At 43.4% G+C, this 20,843-nt stretch overlaps 2 protein-coding genes across 3 annotated transcripts in view; one reads left to right on the forward strand and one right to left on the reverse strand.

Annotated features, from left to right (window-relative positions):
• Positions 1 to 1,569: 1,569 nt before the first annotated feature.
• snx20 (sorting nexin 20) lies at positions 1,570 to 12,161 on the reverse strand. Of its 2 annotated transcripts, none has more exons than XM_039762878.1 (5): positions 12,050 to 12,161; positions 11,055 to 11,134; positions 10,721 to 10,902; positions 7,429 to 7,580; positions 1,570 to 3,649 (listed from the first exon to the last, which is right to left on the reverse strand). In XM_039762878.1, exons 3-5 carry the CDS (start codon positions 10,842 to 10,844, stop codon positions 2,978 to 2,980), a joined length of 948 nt encoding a protein of 315 aa, XP_039618812.1. In that variant the 5' UTR covers positions 10,845 to 10,902; positions 11,055 to 11,134; positions 12,050 to 12,161; the 3' UTR covers positions 1,570 to 2,977. The 2 variants fall into 2 exon arrangements, with proteins under 2 accessions (XP_039618812.1, XP_039618813.1); XM_039762879.1 differs by lacking the exon at positions 12,050 to 12,161 and adding an exon at positions 11,708 to 11,859.
• A 6,615-nt stretch (positions 12,162 to 18,776) lies between these two features.
• The window catches only part of nod2 (nucleotide-binding oligomerization domain containing 2), a 59,947-nt gene continuing 57,880 nt past the window's right edge, over positions 18,777 to 20,843 (forward strand). Inside the window, 1 exon segment of the mRNA XM_039762880.1 lies at positions 18,777 to 19,020. The gene's annotated coding sequence lies outside the window, so the exon portion shown is untranslated.

The following is a 20,843-nucleotide window of genomic DNA, read 5'->3' on the forward strand; positions in this document are numbered from 1 at the left end:
AACTCCACCGATCCGCTCCTGTTTTAAAATCAGACGCTCGGCCCTGATGTCATAGCAGCTCTTATAGTTCATATGCTGAATCCTCGGCATTAGCGTGGGTAGTGCGCTGCGTAACCCATACAACTGCCCGGGTGACAATAAACACAAAAGTCCTCTAATAACTCCGACCTCCAATGTGTCTGGGTAGGAAGCTTATTTCCATCACCCAACAAAAAAGTCTGTCGAGTTATTTCTTAAAAGTGTTTCTTTATTTTGCAGAGATGTTACCCACTACTACCAGTAACATTATGTATGCATGTCCTTCAGGGGTCTGGTGACAAAGAGATTAAGTTTGTGTGTAGTGTGCAATTAAGTGACAATTAACTGAACAGACGTTCTGGACGGTCTCAGTGGAAACTGGAGGTACTCTGCTTATGGTCACGTGAAAAGACAGCCTCCCATTAGGGATTAATAAAGTATATCATCATCATTATAATTCAATTAAAGACAGAGGGTCAGTGGTCTCCCCCATAAAGCTTTAAGCACTGTGGTGGTATGTACATGCATTTCCCCTTGGGATTAATAAAGTATCTATCTATCTATCTATCTACGTGACATGTGCTGGTACTCAGCAGTTCACTATGAAAAGATGGCAGTACTTGATGTGGAAACTGCAAGAAGTGTCCAATACCACATAATGGTGGGTACCGGCCCACTTCAAACACTTGCATACATTTCATTTTAATCAGGTTGAAGTTTTGCACAGACAGAGTTGGCGGCACAGAGCTGTCATTGCTGCCTCACAGCGTCGGGTTCTGCAGGGCATTTCCATGTTCCTCCTGTACATCTGACTGGCATCAATAATTGTGCTGGAAATGCGTCAGTAATACTTATGGATTAATAAAAAACATATAGAGTTCTTCATGTACTGTGAACTAAATATCATCTATCCCACTTTTTACATTCCCATCCAATAATTATTGTAAAATAATGCAATAATTTTGCAAAATAACATAAGTGTTTTTTGTTTTTTTTTATTTCAGTGGCAGGAATGAGCTTTCATACCAGTGCACAAAAGAAGTAATAGAAAAATTTACACGTGACAATTTACTGAACTAGCTGTTTAAGCCTGCGTTGTAAAAAGCCCGGGCTCCCAAAAACTATTGAAATCGGCAGAAAAAAAAAAATTGAAATGCAGAGTCGGCGGTCTCGTTTGGCGGATGTGCTCGCCCCCTTTGTCTATCAGCAGCTAAGCGAGTTTGTCTTTTGTTGGCGGTTTCACTTTGGCGACGGAGTCGCTTTCTTTCAATTTCGCGCTGTAGCCTCGTACTTCTTTCTTCTTCCGACTCGTTAACTTGGGGCCGCCTTGCTGGCTCTTTGAGCTTCATGCTGTAGCCTCGCACTTCCGGGCTGGACAGACAGACAGACAGACAGACAGACAGACTTCCACGCTTACCGGGCTACTCGTTTTTTAAAAATGAAAAACACGGGCTTAGCTTACAACTTAAATAATCACACTTTTAGAAAAGCCCTGAGCAAAACCCCCCATTTCTATCATGAATACACGTGAAAGGCACACACTCTTTTGTGTTTTTTTTAATTGTCTTTTCAGTTCTTTGCCTTTTTCAGGACGTGACTTACACTTTGGTATTGTCTTCATCAAGTGCCTCACACTAACAGGCATACTGTAACTACAAAGTAAGGCGGTCTGTTACTCAGTCTTACAAAGTCGCAGGTCACGCACTGATGTCTTAACAAACAGCAGTTACCCAGTTTAGAAGAACGGGGTCTAAATGCCCAATTGTGAAAATCATTGGCACACTGTGGTTTACTTTAAGACTAATATGGCTATGGGATAAAACACAACTTCACATACTGTATAATGTTAAGGTTATTTATTCTATGGACGGTCCCCCTCCACTTACTTTACTACTAGTGGGCTCTCTTAGATCAGGGCCCTAGTGCAGTTGGACCCACTGCTCCTCCCTGGTAGTGCCCCTGCTGGGCTTACATTAAAATGCTTGGGGTGGATCTTGAGGGGGGCCTGATAATGAGCTTCTTATCCCGGATGAAAACCTTACACTGCCACTAGGTGGCCCAGGTGGGTGAGGGGTGTGACCTGTGGCATTCATGTTAGGTTGTACCTGAAGGGCCGCTACAATGTGTGGGCCCATGCCACGTGTTCTTATTTGTCTGTCCATCCATCCAAAACAGGGTTGTGGAGGCCAGAGTCTACCTTGGCAGCATCTGACACAAGATAGGACTCATTGCCCTCACATGGCACATGGCTCAGTGCACACATCGGAAGAGCAAAGACATCCAAGCTAAAAATCTATTGCGTTGGCACTGAGGGTTTGACATTTTGGTTGTTTAGTTCAAAAGGCCTCAGGGGCATCATAAGATTATTCAGCACCCGCACATTATTGTTGTTATTATTATCCATCCATCTTAAACCACTTATCCGGGTCAGGGGAGTGGGCCAGTTCGAGCCTATCCCAGCAATCATCGGGTGCAAAGCAGGAACCACACGTGGACAGGGCGCAAGGACATCACAGGGTGAACACACACACACACACACACACACACCCCTCACGGACCAGTTTCACACCATCAATTCACTGAACCTACATTAGTAATATGATTGTTGTTATGGTTGTGATACATCTGTATGAATTAACAAAAGACACACTCCCGTCATGTGAGGTCATGGCTTTACGTGTGTCTTGCCCAGCACCCTTCAGGCCACCATGTCTGTTAATCCGTGATGTGTTTTCTAGATTTGGTGACCCCTCCTACCGCTTTGCATATGGCCACAGCTATTACAAAAACCCCTGACCTCTGTCTGGAGTCAGACCAAAGAAAGCAGAACTCCGACTTCATGCTTTCAAGCAAAACAAATGTGCTGAGGAGCCTCAGCGGCTGAACACTACAAGCTCAAGCAGAGGAAGGGACTGTGGAGCCGTTGAATGAAGAGGGCACAGTGCCATCTAGTGGCTGGCTAGTCTGTAAACTCCTGGATGACCAGCTCCTTGAGAGACAGCAAGGATACTTCATTCAACTGGGTGGCCTGTATCTCCGAAAGCTCCGCCTGCAGATCGGTGATGTCAAAGCCCAGTTCATAGCCCAGGTCTATCTGTGCCACCAGGAGAGGACACTTATACCGATGCTTCCTGTTTCTGCACAGAAGTGAAAGCGCTCTCTCGCCCATCTCAAAGGCTTTGGGACTGTCTTCCATGTCTTTGTAGCAGATTAACAGGGCACACAAGGTGGGCACAAGCAGCTTAGGGTTGTGTTGGGTCACCTTCTCTTGTAAATCAATGACTGGCAGCAGGAGCTGTGCAGCTTTGGCATAGTGCCCTCCCCTCAGGCAGCTGTGGGCCTCTTTCAGCTCAGGGTGAGTGAAGAAAGCCATGAAGGTGAACGACCAACGGATGCACTTAAAGGAGTATAGCGAGCCCAGATACTCTTTGAAGGCCGCCTTGCGCTCTCTGATGGCCTCTGGATTGAAGTTACTTGTGAGCCTCTTCCGTGGCAAGAAGATACCCTCCATCTCCTCACTGAAGTCCTTCAGAAGGTTCTGGTGGAGCCTCTCAAAGTCACTGTAGCGCCGCTCAATGGACACCTTCTTGTCATCGTAACTGCCAGACTTGATCACCACAATCTTGTACATCTATGGCACAGGAGGAGAGACTTCTGTTAGAATCACCGAGCTAACCACGGCAGGTGAGAAGCAGAGCACAGTGGAGCTAAAATGTCGACGTGTACGGGTCCTGATATGCAGGAGTACAGTTGCAACCTCACGTAACTGGGGTGTGCAGCCTACCTTACCTACTGTACCTTCATTACAAAAATACACACTCCTTAGGGACAGGGCAAGACAGATGTATGCCGACTTCAGGACATTCATGTGGAGGGTGAAGCAGTGGCCAAGGTACGGGCCTGTCAGGTCAATTCACATTTCTAACTCGGTGTGTGACTCTGTAAAGTGACTTGGATAGTGTTCATTACAGAAAGGCACTATAAAAATAGAAATTGACTTGTTTGTGAATTAACACATGCAGTCTGTACATGTGACAACACTATGACTGACCCTACTACGGCAAGGTCTCGATATTTTGGGTTTCGGTCATCTCAGCTCACAAAGAAGAGAATGCTGAAATTACCTTTATCAAAAAAAAAAAAATAATAATTTGGACGTGAACATCAGTAGGCTTTGAACCCTATGAACCAAGTTATCAGAACTATTCTATAACATGTCAGTAATTACCACTCTAATGCTGATCCTTATGATCATAAAATAGGTCATTACGAGAGGAATTCCTAATTAATTGCAGAATTACGGTATCTGAGGGTTCCTCTACAGCAGGGGTTCTCAAAGTCGGTCCTAGGGGCCCACTGTGGCTTCAGGTTTTTGCTTCAACCAGATTCATAATCAGTGACAACAACTGATAACACAGATCTCAGTTAATTAGCTGGTATTTGTTTTCTCTTCTCTTATTCTACATTAAGAAAGCACTGAGGCATGATTTTTACATTTATAAGACATTTAGAAATATTTCTGCTTTTGCTATAGATTTAAATGCTTAACTCACTTTTGTTGCTTTCATTGTATTTAACCTTTCTCTGTGTAGTTTGCTCCCTTCATTTTATGTTAGTAATGACAATTAAAAACGAGCAGAGCAGACACATAGGCAAACAACACTGAATCGGGACACACACACACACATTATATATATATATATATATATATATATATATATATATATATATATATATATATATATATATATACACACACATATATATATATATACACATATATATATACATACACACACATATATATATATATATGTGCAATATGTGCAAAGAAGTGCAATATATATATATATTTACCACACTTAGTTTTCTAATTTCTATATTGTTCCCAAAACACAGAATCTGGGCAATAACAGTTCACTTAATTAGCCCAGGAGTCCAATTAAAAATGCAAGCTGTTTGGGACAAAAATCTGCAGCCACAGGGGGTCCCCAGGACTGACATTGAGAACCCCTGCTCTATGGTTCACCGACAAAAGCGTGATAGACATATGCACCCCGACAAACCCGCTAACTGGTTTTTGACAAATGCGCGCCGACAAAATCGCGAGAGAGGCCAAGAGAGTGGGACGCCCTTGCTGCAATTCTTCCTACATATGCAGGGCGTGATCTGAAGGACTATCTGCGTGCCGTACTGATGGCATGCCGTGTCTCATAATATTGACTTCAAAAATAAACATTATTATATATGCTTTAAACTAGTAATTCATATTTAATGAAACTTTCGCGATTTTGTCGGGGAGGTTTTGTCGGCGCGTTTTAATCGGCACTATTTTGTCGGCGCGCATATGTCTATCGCGCAAATGTCGGGTCACACTGCTCTATAGCATTTCTTTCTCTTGCACGATTTGGCTCAACAACTAATCAGTACATCGTCACCATCTTAGCAGGCTTAAGTTTTCCGTCCAGCCGTTTTAGCTGTAAATTGTCTTCAAAAAAACTGTGACACACCCCCATCATCAAGATATTGATGCTTTTGGTATGAGGGGACCCTAAAAGCATCAAGATACATTGAAAACTGGAATATCGAAATTTTTGATTAATCTAAGCTTTCCCTTTTCCCCCAATGATAAGTTAGGGGGGGTGGCACAAAACAAAAAAATAAATAAGACAAAGAAAAAAAAATCAAACCTGTAGTTTCCATGAAAGATTTTTTTTTGGAAACATGTATAACGTGCCTTTCATGCTCAGACATTCCTTCAATGACAGACTGATCGCTCACCCCTTTTCTGTCTAGTCTTCCTGGTAAGTGCCCTGTTGGACAAACCAAGCCAGCCACCGTCTCCAGTTCCTTCCAAAAGTTCTGTAATGGCGGGGGAACACACCCCCTTTAATGCACATGGTTCCTATAGTAACAGAGGTGCACATGTGGCTTTACAGTGATGCGCTGCTCATATTCACAGACATACAGGTGTGCTATAATGGCGAGCTGCTGCAGCTACAGGCGCTCACATGGTGTGTGCCCTGACAGCACAAAAGCTTGGGGAGAGTGAAAGACCTGCCCTGCATCCCATGAGCACCTGTCCAGTCACATGATCCGACTCGCTCTCAGCCCAGCTGCCTGACCTCACTGCTTAGCGGAAGCAAAGAAGAGGGAAGTGCAAAACACAGAACAGAGGAGAGACGGAGAAAAGTTTAGAAAAACGGAAAGGGGGGGCTGGGGCTGAATATGAAGTGTAAAATATTTTAAGTCATTTGAATAAATGGGTTAGCAATGTGCAAGAAACACGTTACGTGTTCAGAATACTTAAGTGATTTATTAGGCAAGGGTGAGTTGAGAGCATTAATATCCCATGGTAAACAAGAGGACATTTTAAATTTCCTCTTTTTTAATGGATCCAATGATCTAATAGTTTTAGGTTTTATTTTACAAGGATATCATGTTTCAAACACATGTGGAGAGAACATGGGCTAGAAAGCACTGAACTTAAGTTTTAGACTGAAGCCATATAGCAGGCCCTCGCACATTGTTAAATTTTGGGTCAAGGTTCAGCCAGCACAGTTGGTGAGATGCTGTGGGACATAGGAGCTGCAGGATGGTTAAAGTGTCAGGGGGACAGGGCAGTATCTGGACCAGAAGACCACCACCTGGGAGAGTCACAGGGACAGGGCAACATCTGGACAAGGAGATCACTGTCTGGAAGAGTCAGGGAGACCACCATCTAGAACAGTCGGGTGACTGTTAAGCATCTTAACTAGGAGACAACAGTCTTGGGGAGCCAGAGGGACAACTTATGCTTTTATGTCTCTTAGTATTCCGTACTGCAATTGTATTTACAAATCAGTAGTGAGTGCTATGTGTACTTGCACTGGTTGGAGTCCAGCTGACTGGTGGGCCAGACTGAACTACAGGGATAAAGATTCTGACTTCCATACTGTGAAGGAAGCAATTCTGCAAGCCAAGCAGACCTGTAGAAAAATGTTGCCAGACCACGTAACACAAAAATAAAGATATTTAATTGAAATACACAAAGAAGAGGAATACGAGTAAAGTGAGTACAAGTTACATCTAGATATGAAAAGGTACTGTTCAAGCCCCTTATTGTGCTCCTCTTCATCCTCCCATAAGCTCTTCTTCAGTATTCTTGCAATGTGACTCGCTTTGCTTCTCCTTCCCTACTGACTCTATACGTGCCTGTCCCGGGCAGCGGGGGCATCATTTATGGCCACTTCTGCTGTCCGGGGATGAGTGGTGGGAGTTGTACTGGAGTTTGACCACCATATGTTGCTGCCACTACACCCTCAAACTTGAAACCAGTTTAAAAGTTGGGCTTGAGGTTCTGGCCCATTCCTAAGGTTCTTCCCTGGGTTCTTGTCACATGCCTGCACCTCTCCTATATTATATTCTTACCACATATTTTGACAACTGTTGCTCTTCAATTCTGGCTGAAGGGATCTCAAAGAGCAGCTTGACTGGTTTTCTTGGGTTCTTCACATTCCTCCAGAACTCCTGCAGCTCTTTTGTTGTCATTGCAGAGTTGGAGGACATGTTTAGATCCTCATCTAAGAACACAAAGAGAAAGACACTTGGGTGAGAGGAAGATGAGGGTGGGACAGGGTTCAATCTGCTGGTTAATGGACATAAATCAGAACATACGGGAATAATGGCCACCACATAACAAAGGTGTGTTCCAGCTGGACAGTAGTGACCACTTTAAACACACAGGTCTGCTCATGATGATCTTAAATTGGTATTTCGTCCCAAACGCCTGTATATGCCGGATTTTAATGGCCACTTAAGGCTGGATGTGGACAGCTACTAGAAGAAACTGGTACTTTTGGCTTTAACTGGTATTTCATAACTTGTACTGACCTTTAGAGGTCACGGGGTAATCACAGACTTAGTGGTCACAACATTAAAATATGAACAGGCTTTGGTGGCCATTGCCACACACAGGCTTCCTCAATCTTTTCAGAAACCACTCACATTGGATTTCGAGGGCTGCTTCAACACACAGGTAAGTTCAAACTCCACTTTACTTGCCATCTCAGCATGGCCACTGCAACACACTATATTCCCAGATGGGAATTTGGAAACCTGTGTATTATATAGGACCACTAGTACCAGGATTTGGTGGTCACTGCTACACATCATTCAGTTGGCAACTTGGCCTTAGTGCCCTCTTAAGCAGACAGATCTCCATGAAGCAAATCAACACACATGGCTGCTCATGGTGGACTTTAGTGACTCTTGAAACACACAGGTATCTTTGCAGATGGATTTCAGTGACCACTACATCAGAAAATGGCCCTCATCACACAGATTTCTAATCACACTAAACCTCCGTGGACTCTGTGCCACACGGGTATTCTTGCACTGGATTTCAGTAAGCGCTTCTGCTCACACTGGACCTTTACATGGCCTTTCTAATTATACTACTCTTTAGTGGCCACTGCATCACAAAGGGTGGCTCACAACAGGTCCTTAATGGCCACTGAAGCAGACAGACAAACTGACCGTGCATTCAGGCCTAATAGAAGCAAACTATTGAGTGCTGTGATATGCAGAACCACTCACTGGGCATTATTAATCCCTGCAATACACATACTGGTCACACTGGTCCACCCACACTATCTGGGTTCAACCCCACAATGCACTACTCTATTCATAGTCTGTTGGGGGCACAGCAGCACACAGATTAATAATAACACATTTTATTGATATAGCGCCTTTCCCATGCTCAAGGCACTTCAGAGTTTAAGAAGGAACGTCAGGGTATACAGTATATAGCATTGTACTAAACCAGATAAATGAATAAAGAGTAAGTTGGTAAATTCAGAGAAAAAAGCCTAACAGACAACGCAATTGATGGTCTATCACACACATACAGGTTACATGAGCACCTTGACAGAGAGGTAACTGAAAGAAAGTTAGTAAAGTCAGACAGAGCTAAAAGCCTTCCTGAACAGATGAGTTTTGAGTTGCTTTTTAAAACAATTCATGGAGTCAGCTGACCTGATTAATTTCGGTAGGTCATTCCAGAGTCTGGACACTCGCTATACAGCTGAAGGCCCTGCTGTCACCCATGGAGTGTAGATTAGTGTGGGGCACAACAAGATTGCCAGCATCTGAGGACCTTAGTGGGCGGACAGGCACATAGTGATGAAGAAGGTCACTGATGTAGTTTGGCGCAAGGTTATTTAAGGCTTTGTAGGTTATTAGTAGAATTTTATATTCAATTCTGTAAGACACAGGGAGCCAGTGAAGACGGAGCAGGATGGGTGTGATGTGCTCTCTGCTGCTGCTCCGTGTTAGGACTTTTGCAGCCGAGTTTTGAATAAGCTGGAGCTGTGATATAAGATTAGAAGGGGCACCTGCCAGTAGGGAATTACAATAATCGATGCAGGATGTGATAAAAGCGTGGACAAGTTTCTCAGCATTAGAGAAGGAGAGGAAGGAGAAAACACGGGATATGTTATGGAGGTGAAAGTAAGAAAGTTTCCTAATGTGCTTAATGTGGGTGGAGTAAGAAAGGGAGGAATCAAAAATGACACCAAGATTCTTTGCAGTAGAGGCAGGTCTGACGAGATCACCACCAAGATAGACTGGGAAGGAGCTCATTTTATTAAGCTGCACTTTAGCCCCAATTTACAGGAGTTCAGTTTTGTTGCAATTTAAATGTAAACAGTTCTGTTCCATCCAGGTTTTAAATTCACTGATAGAGTGGTAAGGCACTATATGATAGATAGATAGATAGATAGATAGATAGATAGATAGATAGATAGATAGATAGATAGATAGATAGATAGATAGATAGATAGATAGATAGATAGAGTGGTAAGGCACTATATGATAGATAGATAGATAGATAGATAGATAGATAGATATGGCAGGTTGTGTGCTGAGAAAGCTCTGATGAAGTTCCACTTTTAACACTGAAATAGAGTTGAGTATCATCTGCATAAAAATGATAACCCAGTCCATAGCTACGAATAATATGGCCAAGGGGAAGCATATAAATACAGAAGAGACGAGGGCCGAGGACAGAGCCCTGAGGAACTCCTTGTGTGACTGGCGCTGAGCTGGATCTGCTGTTGCCAAGACTAACAAACTCTTGCCTATCAGTCAGATAGGACTTGAACCACTGGAGGGCAGTGCCAGAGATACCCAGCATATTCTCCATTCCGGACAGTAGAATGTCATGTCTGACCTGAGTGTCAAATGCTGCACTGAGGTCTAACAGAATTAATATGCTGGTTTGTCCAGAGTCTGCTGCCATAGGCAAATCAAAGGTTACCCGTAGCAGAGCAGTTTCACAGCTGTGCTTCCCCTGAAATCAGGCTGAAAGGGTTCCATCAAATTATTGGAAGTTAACTAGTTGGTGAGTTGGGAAGCTACAACACCCTCAAGAACTTTTGACAGAATTTGACAGATTGGCTCACAGTGCATGTTATTAAACACTGTAGTCCACTAATTCTGGATTCAGACGGACACTGCAGTGCACACTGCACTTAAGGGGACACTCCAGCTCACACTTCTGCTCACACTGGACTACTTTAGATACTTTTCACATACAAAGCTCTTCTACGCTGAACTCTGCCAAGTCCTGCGGTTTGCCCTGATGATAATGATGTGCTTCAAAGGAGCCTCACAACAAATCTGGACTTGCTAGCAAGCTGATACCCTTATAATGAACACAAACCTTCATCCAAGTATGAAGGGAGAGGACAGCTGGATGGCGGCCCTGGATGAAAATTTTTGGCTTCTGTGCTTTCCTTCATCTCGGTGGGCTGTACATGGGGTGTGTCCCCCAGCGCCACTGCCATGTCTAACAGTCCCTGGAGGCAACAGGTGGTTTCCAGTTATGGCGGCAGTAGAGCTCACCTACAAATGAAACACAATGAGATCATCATCATCATCCATGACACTGGTAGGCTTTGTGTCCGATGAATGAATACTTTTAGTGCTCAGTAACAAATGGGGACCGTATAACTGACATTATATCTTACCCAGTCACCCAGTCCTATATAACTGACCTGGTGAGCTCTGTCCTCTGTGACATGGTGCCACTTTTCTCTTTGTTCTGTGCACCTGATGCTTTTTGGTCCGTTTGCCCCTGCAAATTAGAAGGTTGGTTTTGATTATTATTTATTATTTGGCTGACGCCTTAATCCAAGGCTACTTACAGCACCTGGGATGCATTTCTTTTCTTTTTCCAATTGCAGCACGGGCAGGTGAAGTGACTTGCTCATGGTCACACCAAATCTCTACCCACTACACCACACTGCCTTTTTTTAGTTCTGTTACATCAGAAGTCGAAACATTTGAGAACAGACCACCTGAAACACCCCCAAACATCCCGTTGTCTGGCCCTTGATTGCAGGTTAACGAACATCTCCCGGCGTTATTTTTGGACACATTCTATTTTTGGCCCGCCCACGTGTTTTCTGGTGACAGGTCAGTTAAGACAAGCCGCCTGGTGTCCGCGGTGTGGCGTCTCCTTCTCAGTCTGCGGCGGGACGTCTGGCGTACACCTGCACCTTTAATTCTCACACGTTTTTAAGACCTCATTAGCAACATCCTGGACACAGACCGGGCCAACCGGGTGTGCCATCTTGACGGCTGAACGATTCCCATCATCGGCGGCGCTCTCCAGGCTGCACCTGGAATAAGCCACCTGCGTACTCACTTCCTTTAACGGTAACCGAATAATGTCTGGCGGGGGGCTTCCGACTGAACTACAATCTGACAAACTAAACTTCAAAGAAATAGTAAACCGATGCCCCTGAATGTCGGGCTGGGCCAACCGCCTCTCGCGTCCCATTCACAGGCCCAAGCGGTTTAGCTCGCGGCCGTCTCGTCGCACAATCACTGCTTTATTTTTAGCACGGCGACGGCTGCCCGGAAACTCCCACTGTGGTTTTGTCAGCTCCATTCAGAGAAGGCGCTCACAGTCATCACGAAAAAGGAAAGCAGACAGAGGCCAATTCTGCTGGCCAGAGAAGCGAAGCCGGGCCACGGTGGGACTCACCTCGATACACTGCTGTTCAAAAATCGCTCACTAGGGCTCCGAAGACCAGACGATCGAACGCCTTTTAAAATGCTGCAGAAGCGTTTCTGAGATTGTGGAAGGAAATGCTTGACAGAAGTGGGTGGGTCGCTAACTGGCTGAAAGAGAAAGCGCCCACACAGTCCGGAATCTCCGAGGACGACGAAGTGATTTGGGAACCGTTCACACGACAGCTCAGTTCGTATCCACGTATTTGTGACACACTTTGCATTTTTGGAGTACTGTGAATAGAATTAAAAAGAAATTATTATTATTATTATTATTATTATTATTATTATTATTAAGTATGTGGTGTAGGAAAAAGAAAAAGAAGAGATTTAACCTGCCCACAGATGGCAAATGCTGGTGGTTAATTACAAAAGTTGATAAGGCTTCGATTTCTTTAGAAGTCGACTTTGGCCTTGGACTTAATATCAAGGTAGCCAAAGCACACTCGTTTTAAGAAATAGAATAACGCAACTTATTGATTAACACAAGAATGATAGAAATATGATTATATATAATATTATGCAATGAGACCGAAGAGGCTGTCTGCTTTCCGGCTATTTAGAGTTTTAATTTATCATGGCACAGTTTTACTTTACCAAGCCTTAAAGAATGGCGCACCAATGTTGCCTGTGCACTCTTTGTCTTTGCGACGTAGCCCTTTGTTCGTGGTGTGTTGTGCATTTTTCATTTAGAATTTTTGCTGTGTCCTCTGTTACTTCATATGGTAAAGCAGCGTTTCTCAGCCTTTAAGTATTGGCGACCCGAGTTTTCATAAGTTTTAATCGCGCCCCCCTAAGGTTTTTTGGAAAGGAGCCCACTGCTACCAATTTGTTCTTTTTTAATTAATGATATATCATAGATGCATATTTTATTATACCTACTTAACATTCATCTAACTCTATATTTATTTTTCTAGTATCAGAATGTAGTTTAAGATAATTTGTTTTGGTTTTAATAGATGTATTTTTGATATTTTCGATTCTTGTTTTCTTTTTTTCACATCTTCGCGCCCCCCTAGGGGTGTCCGCCCCACAGTTTGAGAACCACTGGGATAAAGCATGTTCTTTCTGGCCGAACAGTTTGCAGGCTGAAGGTCCCTTTGTCGGAGTCCCAAGCACTGATTTCCAATAATGCCCACTAGAGGGGGATATCACCGTCAAACCTCGGCTAGGAATAAGGACGAGCACCGAATCTTGTGATGTCATTTAATAACCTACTTAATCCAGGGCTGCGTGGGGTGAGAGGGGATTGTTTGGGGGCTGGAGCCCATCCCAGCTAGCAAAGGACACAAGGCAGAAGCACCCTGAGCAGGGCACCAGCCCATTGCAGGGCAAACACCCACACACCAAACACACCCGGGCCAATTTATCTAACTTGCATGTCTTTGGAAAAGGGAGGAGGGCATAGAGGGGAGAACATGCAAACTTTACACATGGAGGACCTGGAACACAAACTCTGGTCTTCTTATTGTGCGGCAGCACCAAATACCGCTGCACCCTCTGAATCTTTATGAAATAAAATATTTATTCTTCCCAAAATGTACTCTAATCACAATTAAGCTCGGTGGGACACAATTGGCTGTAACAAGAAGGCATTCCAAATCAAACAAGTCCCAATGCAGATTCCAGTAGCAAGGTCAAAACACAGAGTGGAAGGTGGAAAAAATCCAGAACAATCACAAGGCGTGTAGAATTTCCAAAAGAACAAGAACTCACCACTCCTAAGCACATTCTGAATGAACTGCCAGGAACTATAGGAGACCCTCTGGACATACTGTATATGGTGGAGGGCAGTGATTGGCAAGTGGCTCTGCTTCTTAGGGGACCACCCACAAAACACAAGGCACATAACAAAGGCATCAGTAAAACAGCAAAACCAAAAACATGCAAACACTGCAAATAACTAAGAAAAGTACAAATGAGTCATGAAGGACTTGAACCCCACTCAGGGGAGAAATCGTTCTTGAAATAATGGCTGATTCTCAGTTTTTTCAGACTGGGCTCAGTTACTGTCACAGAGCTTGGCTTGGTGGAGTGCATCTCAGCTTTCAGGTCCATGAAGAGAAAAGATTGTCAGCTTTGGGCTCTCCAAAGAGAGCACATCTCTTCAGCTTTTAGGTCTCAGAGAAGAGATGGTTTCAGAGGGTGTAAGAGGTCATTTCAGAGAGTGCCAGCCCATAGTTTTTCCTTCAAGAGAGATGAGTGCACCTACTTTTTGAAGGAAGGTGTAACCTGTCATTAATTGGATTAAAGTCACTTTCCGTTCCAGAACCATTGCCCGCTCATAGGTGAGTTATGTTGTCATCATTGCTGTTGAACTATAGCTCTTTGTTCAGACTTGGGTCTCCATTTGGCACCTAATGGTCCAAGAGGGCCTTTGCAAAGATGACCGTTCAACTCTGATTTACACCTTTGTTTTCTGATGAAGTAGAGGCTGATGCTGGTACGAACTGCAGTTCAGCCATTTTCTGTAATGTAGGCTGGGGAAGATGAAGATGAAGGGGGCACCACAGAGCCCCAAACCACAGACACCCATCACAATTCCAGGTATATCTCCTTCATATGAATACCATCAAAATGCACCATAAACAATTCTCCTTCCACCGCCAAGAGAGTGTTGCCCACTGCCTCCTGACTTTGACTGATTTAAGTATGAGGCAGCAGGCTCTCTTTTAAAGTCGAATTAGGAATACTCCCAGTCTTCTGTCCAAGTCTTCCAGAGCACATCTGGGTTGTGCAGAAACCAGGACAGTCATCTCCCAACAGCGCCCCTTGGTGGTCCACAAAGACCCTGACAGGACTGGTTTTCCAGAGTTCCAACTCCCATGCCACCCTGCGGAAATCCTAATTGGGTTTAGCCCCAAGGTATACTGCCCCCTGGCATGTGGGGGAATGACCTGCTCCTGCTAAGCTTGTTCACCAGGTTCTGCCATTACGGTCTTGAGGCTGGGATGCCTGTCTTTCCTTCCTGGTACCACACACTGGATTTCTATATCCCAGTTAAATCTGCTGTCTTAGCAGGCCTTGTGTGCCACTAAAAGCCTAGCAGAATGGGCAGTGCCAACTTTGTCCTACAGTGGTACCAAATCCCATAGAAATAACAAATTGAACATGACCTGCATTTGAGTGCTTGCTTGGAGAGCAACACTATTGTAACATCCTTGGTCCGGATGTCTCAGAAGGTGTGGGGGTACACGAAGAAGCCAGCCATAGTGGTGATTCCTGAGAGCATGGAGGGAAGTGTAGATGTGATCCTTACTGTAAGCTCTTAGGAGGCAGCAGAATCCATCGACCTCAGTGAATAGCCATCACTGAGTCTCAGGTAGGATCCTGGCTTTGGAGCAGCTGAGGGAGTTGGAGAAAGTGCGGCAGAAGGTGTTGCTGCTAACCTCAGGTGAACCGTGTAGGGCAGAACTAGCGATGTATATGTGCAGGCACAGAGTGAGGCAGCCGGGCACGTGTAGAGTCACTGAAGATAGGGGTGGATTTGCAGAAGGGGCCACCGAGTTCAACCTCAAAGGAATCAATGGTCCATTTAAATGGCAGCTACTGCCAAAGCTGTTAGAGCATGAAGTCCACCAGAGAGCAGTAATATCATGAAGTGAATCGATTCTGTGTGGTAATCGCTGCCTGTGGCTCCTCTCAGCGGAAGAGGAAGTCAGTTTAAGAAGCATGAAGTGATTAACAACTGGGTTCGGAGAACACTTCAGTATGAAGCATTTAACGTGCTACATTAGTTATGGTTTGAGAAACTCCAGAAAATTAAACATTGATTTTACAATGAAGTTTACAACATTCCACTTTAATGACAAAATAAACTACGAGAATAAAGTCAACATGTCAACTGTAATCTCGACATAAGCAGCGAGATTAAAATGGAAATGTCGAGAATAAAGTTGGCATGTTGACTTTATTCTCGACATACACTTTTTTTTCTTCACTGTGTCCATATTTTTTTCTTCTCCATGGCCCTAATATGCTTCTGTAACCCCACGCCTTCAGGTGGTAATGCTATTTTACTCAGCTATGTATGTGACCATCATCAAGTCTCTGCAATGATAATAAAAATGGACTGACTATACAGTAGTTCTGAGGCAGCAAGCCAATGGAAAGAAAGCAAAGTTTCGGACTTAGTAAGTTACTGTTCTGACTCACAACAAACAGTACAAAGAAAATGAAAATGGCCAGGAAATTTGAAAGTCAAGGAACAGGCCAAAGGCCAAAACCAGGAGATAAGGAGATCTTCCATCAAAGCCAATACATGGTCAAAAATTCTGAGTCAAAAAAACAATTGTATGGATTGGAGAAACCAGGAAGGACTAAAATAAGGAACTGTTAACGCAATGAAACAAGGTTTATCCATCAGGTTCAGATACCTCAGAAATGCCCGGGTAACCTTTATATTGATGCAGCAGTGAAAAGTGCACCCTGGGAAATTCTGAGGAGGATCTCCATGGAAATGACAGAAGCAGTTACCTAACATGACTGCACCCAAACAGAAAACAAAATGGTGTTACGATAAAACCTGATTAAATATTGAATGTTTTAAGAATGGGTTCTACACAAAATCAGACACTAATTTTGAATCCCTTGACTCTAAAAACCATAAAATTGTTAGGAAATGCAGTTATTTACACGAAAAAGTTGGAGATCATAACTGTTGCCATGCATTTCCTGACATAAATAACACTTCTCAGGAGAGCATCCATTTTCTAACCCGCTGAATCCGAATACATCTCATTCCCATCAGTGCTGGTCCATGACCTCATTTCTGCATCACTCTGGTAGCCCCATGTGTCTGTGAGGACTGCTATAAATTCTGACAATTCGCTGGAAGTGGAGTTCATTTTTGCAAACCACAGAACTACAGCAAAGGTCATTTATTGATGTTTCTTAACTTTTTTTCTTTCTAGTTAAATGGGGTTATGGAGGAGGTGCCCCAACGTTTGTACCCTCATTCCAGTGGCGTAGCGTGGGTGTCAGCCGCCCGGGGCAGAGGAAAATTTTGCCGCCCCCTTATTTAGGTATTTCAATTTAAAAGACTAAAATATACAGTAATTCTTTGCCGCCCCCTAAAAGTGCCACCCGGGATGGGCCGCCCCTACTACGCTACGCCACTGCCTCATTCTCCTCTTCAACACACACAGTTTTTCAGAGCAATGCCATAGGAGAACCATTTTAGGTTCCCACAAGAATGTCCCAGAAGGCACCTGCATTTACTTAGATTCATAACAGGTAAGAATATAAATAGATAACTCATTTGTGAAATAGCAATAGATTAATGGTTTTAGAAGGGCTCTCATAATACAACCACACAAGTTTTCTTGACCTTTTAATATTGTGCTATAGGTGGCCTACTATACATTAAAGATTTTTATTTTGTCCACAACATTAGGAACCTTTCCAAAGCCCAAATAACTTATTCTCATAAGTGAAGAACTCTGCCCAGATCTATATGGTTCTTTGTCAAGCAATGTTTCTGCAAAGAACTACACCACCATGTAAAATATTATTTAGAATACTGCAAATGTGCATGCCGTGCTAGAAAAAGCCACACAAAACTGAACGGAAGAAGCTCTGAATTCATCATACTCATGTGTGCCTTAAGCTTTGGTAATAAATGTAATACTTGATGGCTGAAGATCTACATCCACTTACAGATTACTCACTCTATTCCCAGAACACAATGAACCAATCAAAAACCATTACTTGCTAAAGCCCACCACCTCAACTTTGATTTGAGTAGAAGTGACAATTTAAATTCCAAGGCTTATTTCATGTCACATATGGTGTGGTTAACATAAATAAAAAAAATGTAAAAAAATTGTAACAAATTGCATTTCGTAGCACATTTAATTATTTACACTTATTTTTTTATTTATGTATTGTCACACCACATAATATTTATTTATTTACAGTAGTTCTAAATAGTGGTGGCTCTGAGCCTAAGAATCTGTGGCGCAATCGGGAAGTTGCCATTTCGAATCCCGTAAACTCAATAAGTGACTCTACTCCGTTGGGCCCTTCAACAAGGCCCTAAACCTGCAATTACTGTGTCCTGGGTATGACGTTACTCAGCATCCAGCCATGCAAGGTGGTCATCCAATGTACATCGCAAAATTGGGGGCTGTTGGTACAAGTGGCACTCCAGTAAAAAAACTCACACTGTTCTAGTGCAGTGCTGAAGTGTCACTCGCTGCCCTCGGTTCCCAATTCAGGTTGTTCAGCGTGTGGCAACAACCTATCACTGCATGCTCCCAAGCAACCTGAATAGTCCTCCATAGATGTCTTATAGGACACATAAACGAAAACTTACACGAGTAAACATGAGAGGCGCACCTTCTGTGTGGAATTTGCACGTTCTTCAGTGCTCCTGATGGTTGCTGTTCTGGTACTCAGAATTCGAGTCAGCGCGTTTGTGGGTGGGCACGTGCCTGTGTGGGTCACGGGACGGAATGACGCCCCATCCAGGTTGATTCCTGTCATTTTGCCTGGATATTGCTGGGTCCCACTCCGCTAGTAAGATCGATCTTGGTAATGCTGAATTATGTTAAGCAGGGGTCGAAATAAGAGAGGAGGAAACGCATAGAGGCTAACGCTTAGTCTCGCTCTACCCCGAGTAGCGGCAAAAGGAATTACAGCGCTCTGCCTACAAGGGAGACACTAACCCCCTACCTCCTCATCGATAGAGCGGACTAAAATACATCGCTTTGTTTTCACTCACTGACTGAGGTACATCACTACGGGGGATCATAAAGAAACAAAAAATCAAAACAAAGTGTTGCGGCCCTGATGTAAGAATCCAGCTTTTGTTTGCCACTTCGCTTCTTGCTCTACCGGCACAGATTGGTTTCCGCCCTCTTGTTGACTCCACCCCCCAGGGTGTGGTTTTTCGGGCGCGCTTTACTAGGAACGGAGAAGCTGCGAAAAGGACAAGGCGGACAGGTGAGAGCTCGTGATAAAAAGTGGCTTGAGGCAGACCAATGACATGTCGGTGGGGGTCCTCGATTTCGGCGTGTATCGCGCGGATGCCATTGTCGCCAACGTTTCTCACTTCCGCACTCAACACGGGCTGTCATGTCATGTTTTTTTTTTGTTTGTAGTAGGCTAAGTAGCATAGGTGGTTCTTTGAAACGCGCCGTTCAAACCCGGGGACTCACTTATAAAACGATTACACGAACACAAACACCTCAAGTATCCTTCCCGAATCCCGCAAGTAATCTGTAATAGCCCGGAAACTACTGTCGGTTTAACTGTCGGGGAATTTTTCGGTGAATAATTTCATTAAGGATTTCTGAAAGACTCCCCCATCCTCCACAAGTTAAGAGTTTTCACAGGAGGAACGACCACTCCCCTGCCAGAAATTAAGTGTACTGTATTTGTGATTTGCAGTGACTGCGAACAGATTTAACCATCCATTACATGGAACTTGAGGTAAAGTGAATCTTATAAAGCATGAAAGTGACATGAAAACTGAAAGCATTCATACGAATTCGATCTCTGCCTTTTTATTTTTGTTTGTGAGCCCCGTGGCGGTAAGATGTTTATAATAAAGTAGTAACAAACACATACAGTATCTAATTTGGGTTAAGATAACGTCAAATGTGAAAGCGTTAAAAGTGTGCCACAAGTTAGACGATGTACGCGTGACATTCAGGTGCAAAGTTAACTGATGTGAAAGTTGGAGATTTCGCATTTTTTTATTTACTTCACCCAAGAGTCAGCTTTCACATTTTTGTTTATTAAATATTTTTGAACTAGGAGTTGTACATTATTCAGAAATAATAGCGATAATGAATGGAATTACATGTGTTAGTTCTGCATTAAATACGTGCTTTTGAGCAGCACTTGACAAAACGGAGTACAAAGAGGCTTGTGGCGGCTCAGTGGCTTTTGAAGTCTTGAATTCACGCGATGTGAAAATGGCATCGGCTTATGTGTGTTAGTGGTGGAGGGTCTGTGACTAATTGTTATTCAATTTTTAAAACAACTTTTTTGAAAGTATCCCCAATAGATAAGTACAGTATCCAGTAGTTAGTTTTTGAAGAATAACACAATTCAAAATGACCAATACGATCCAATAAGATCAGCCATTACCTGTAATGCAGGGCCATCTTAACGTATGGGGGCAATGGACATGGGTCGGGGGGATGGCGGGGGAGTATTGGGTTTTTCAAAGGCTTTGTCACCTGAACTGGCGTGTAGCCTAGTCCGCTGCACCAGCTGTAATAGTTTCATCGACATCGTAGTCGAAAAGGGCTGCCAACACAGTAATTTCTTCTAATAAGTTTTCAATGGTCTCTCTGAAATATGTGATAACTTTGGTAGAATCAATTTCATCAGCAGTAGTAAGCATTTTTTAAATTCTTGTGCTGTTTCATTTACCTCCATCTCTAGTATTGAATGAAATGAATGAAAGATGATTCACCAATCAAAACACAGTATGCGCCAGACCCCACCCTCTAAACTTTGACGAATGAAAGTGACGGTTTGATTTCAAGCGTTTGGAGAAATGTTACGGAAAAAAAAAATTAATAAGCAACAAAAACATTTCGTGTCACATTTATTTATTTTGCTCACATTTCACAGTACTTTTATTTATTTGCGCGTTTATTTATTTATTTTGTCCGGAATATTCCTCCATATATTGAGGGCAGATGCACCCTTCCTGTGTTAACAATTAGTTTGAACACCGTTTAGCTGCAAGTTGATACCATAGGTTATTACAGTAATAATCTGCAGATAATATTGTTCAGTCAGTTCAGACT

Source organism: Polypterus senegalus, chromosome 9 (assembly GCF_016835505.1).
Source record: "Polypterus senegalus isolate Bchr_013 chromosome 9, ASM1683550v1, whole genome shotgun sequence".
Lineage (NCBI taxonomy): Eukaryota > Metazoa > Chordata > Cladistia > Polypteriformes > Polypteridae > Polypterus > Polypterus senegalus.

What these genes read in the sequence shown, in the direction of transcription:
- snx20 (XM_039762878.1), bottom strand. Translation starts at nt 10,844, where the DNA reads ATGGCAGTGGCGCTGGGGGACACACCCCATGTACAGCCCACCGAGATG. An exon ending in CCCTTCATACTTGGATGAAG is followed by an intron (nt 7,581 to 10,720) that starts GTTTGTGTTCAT and finishes TTGTGTTCTTAG; the next exon opens with ATGAGGATCTAAACATGTCC. An exon ending in AACAGTTGTCAAAATATGTG is followed by an intron (nt 3,650 to 7,428) that starts GTAAGAATATAA and finishes CCTGTGCCATAG; the next exon opens with ATGTACAAGATTGTGGTGAT.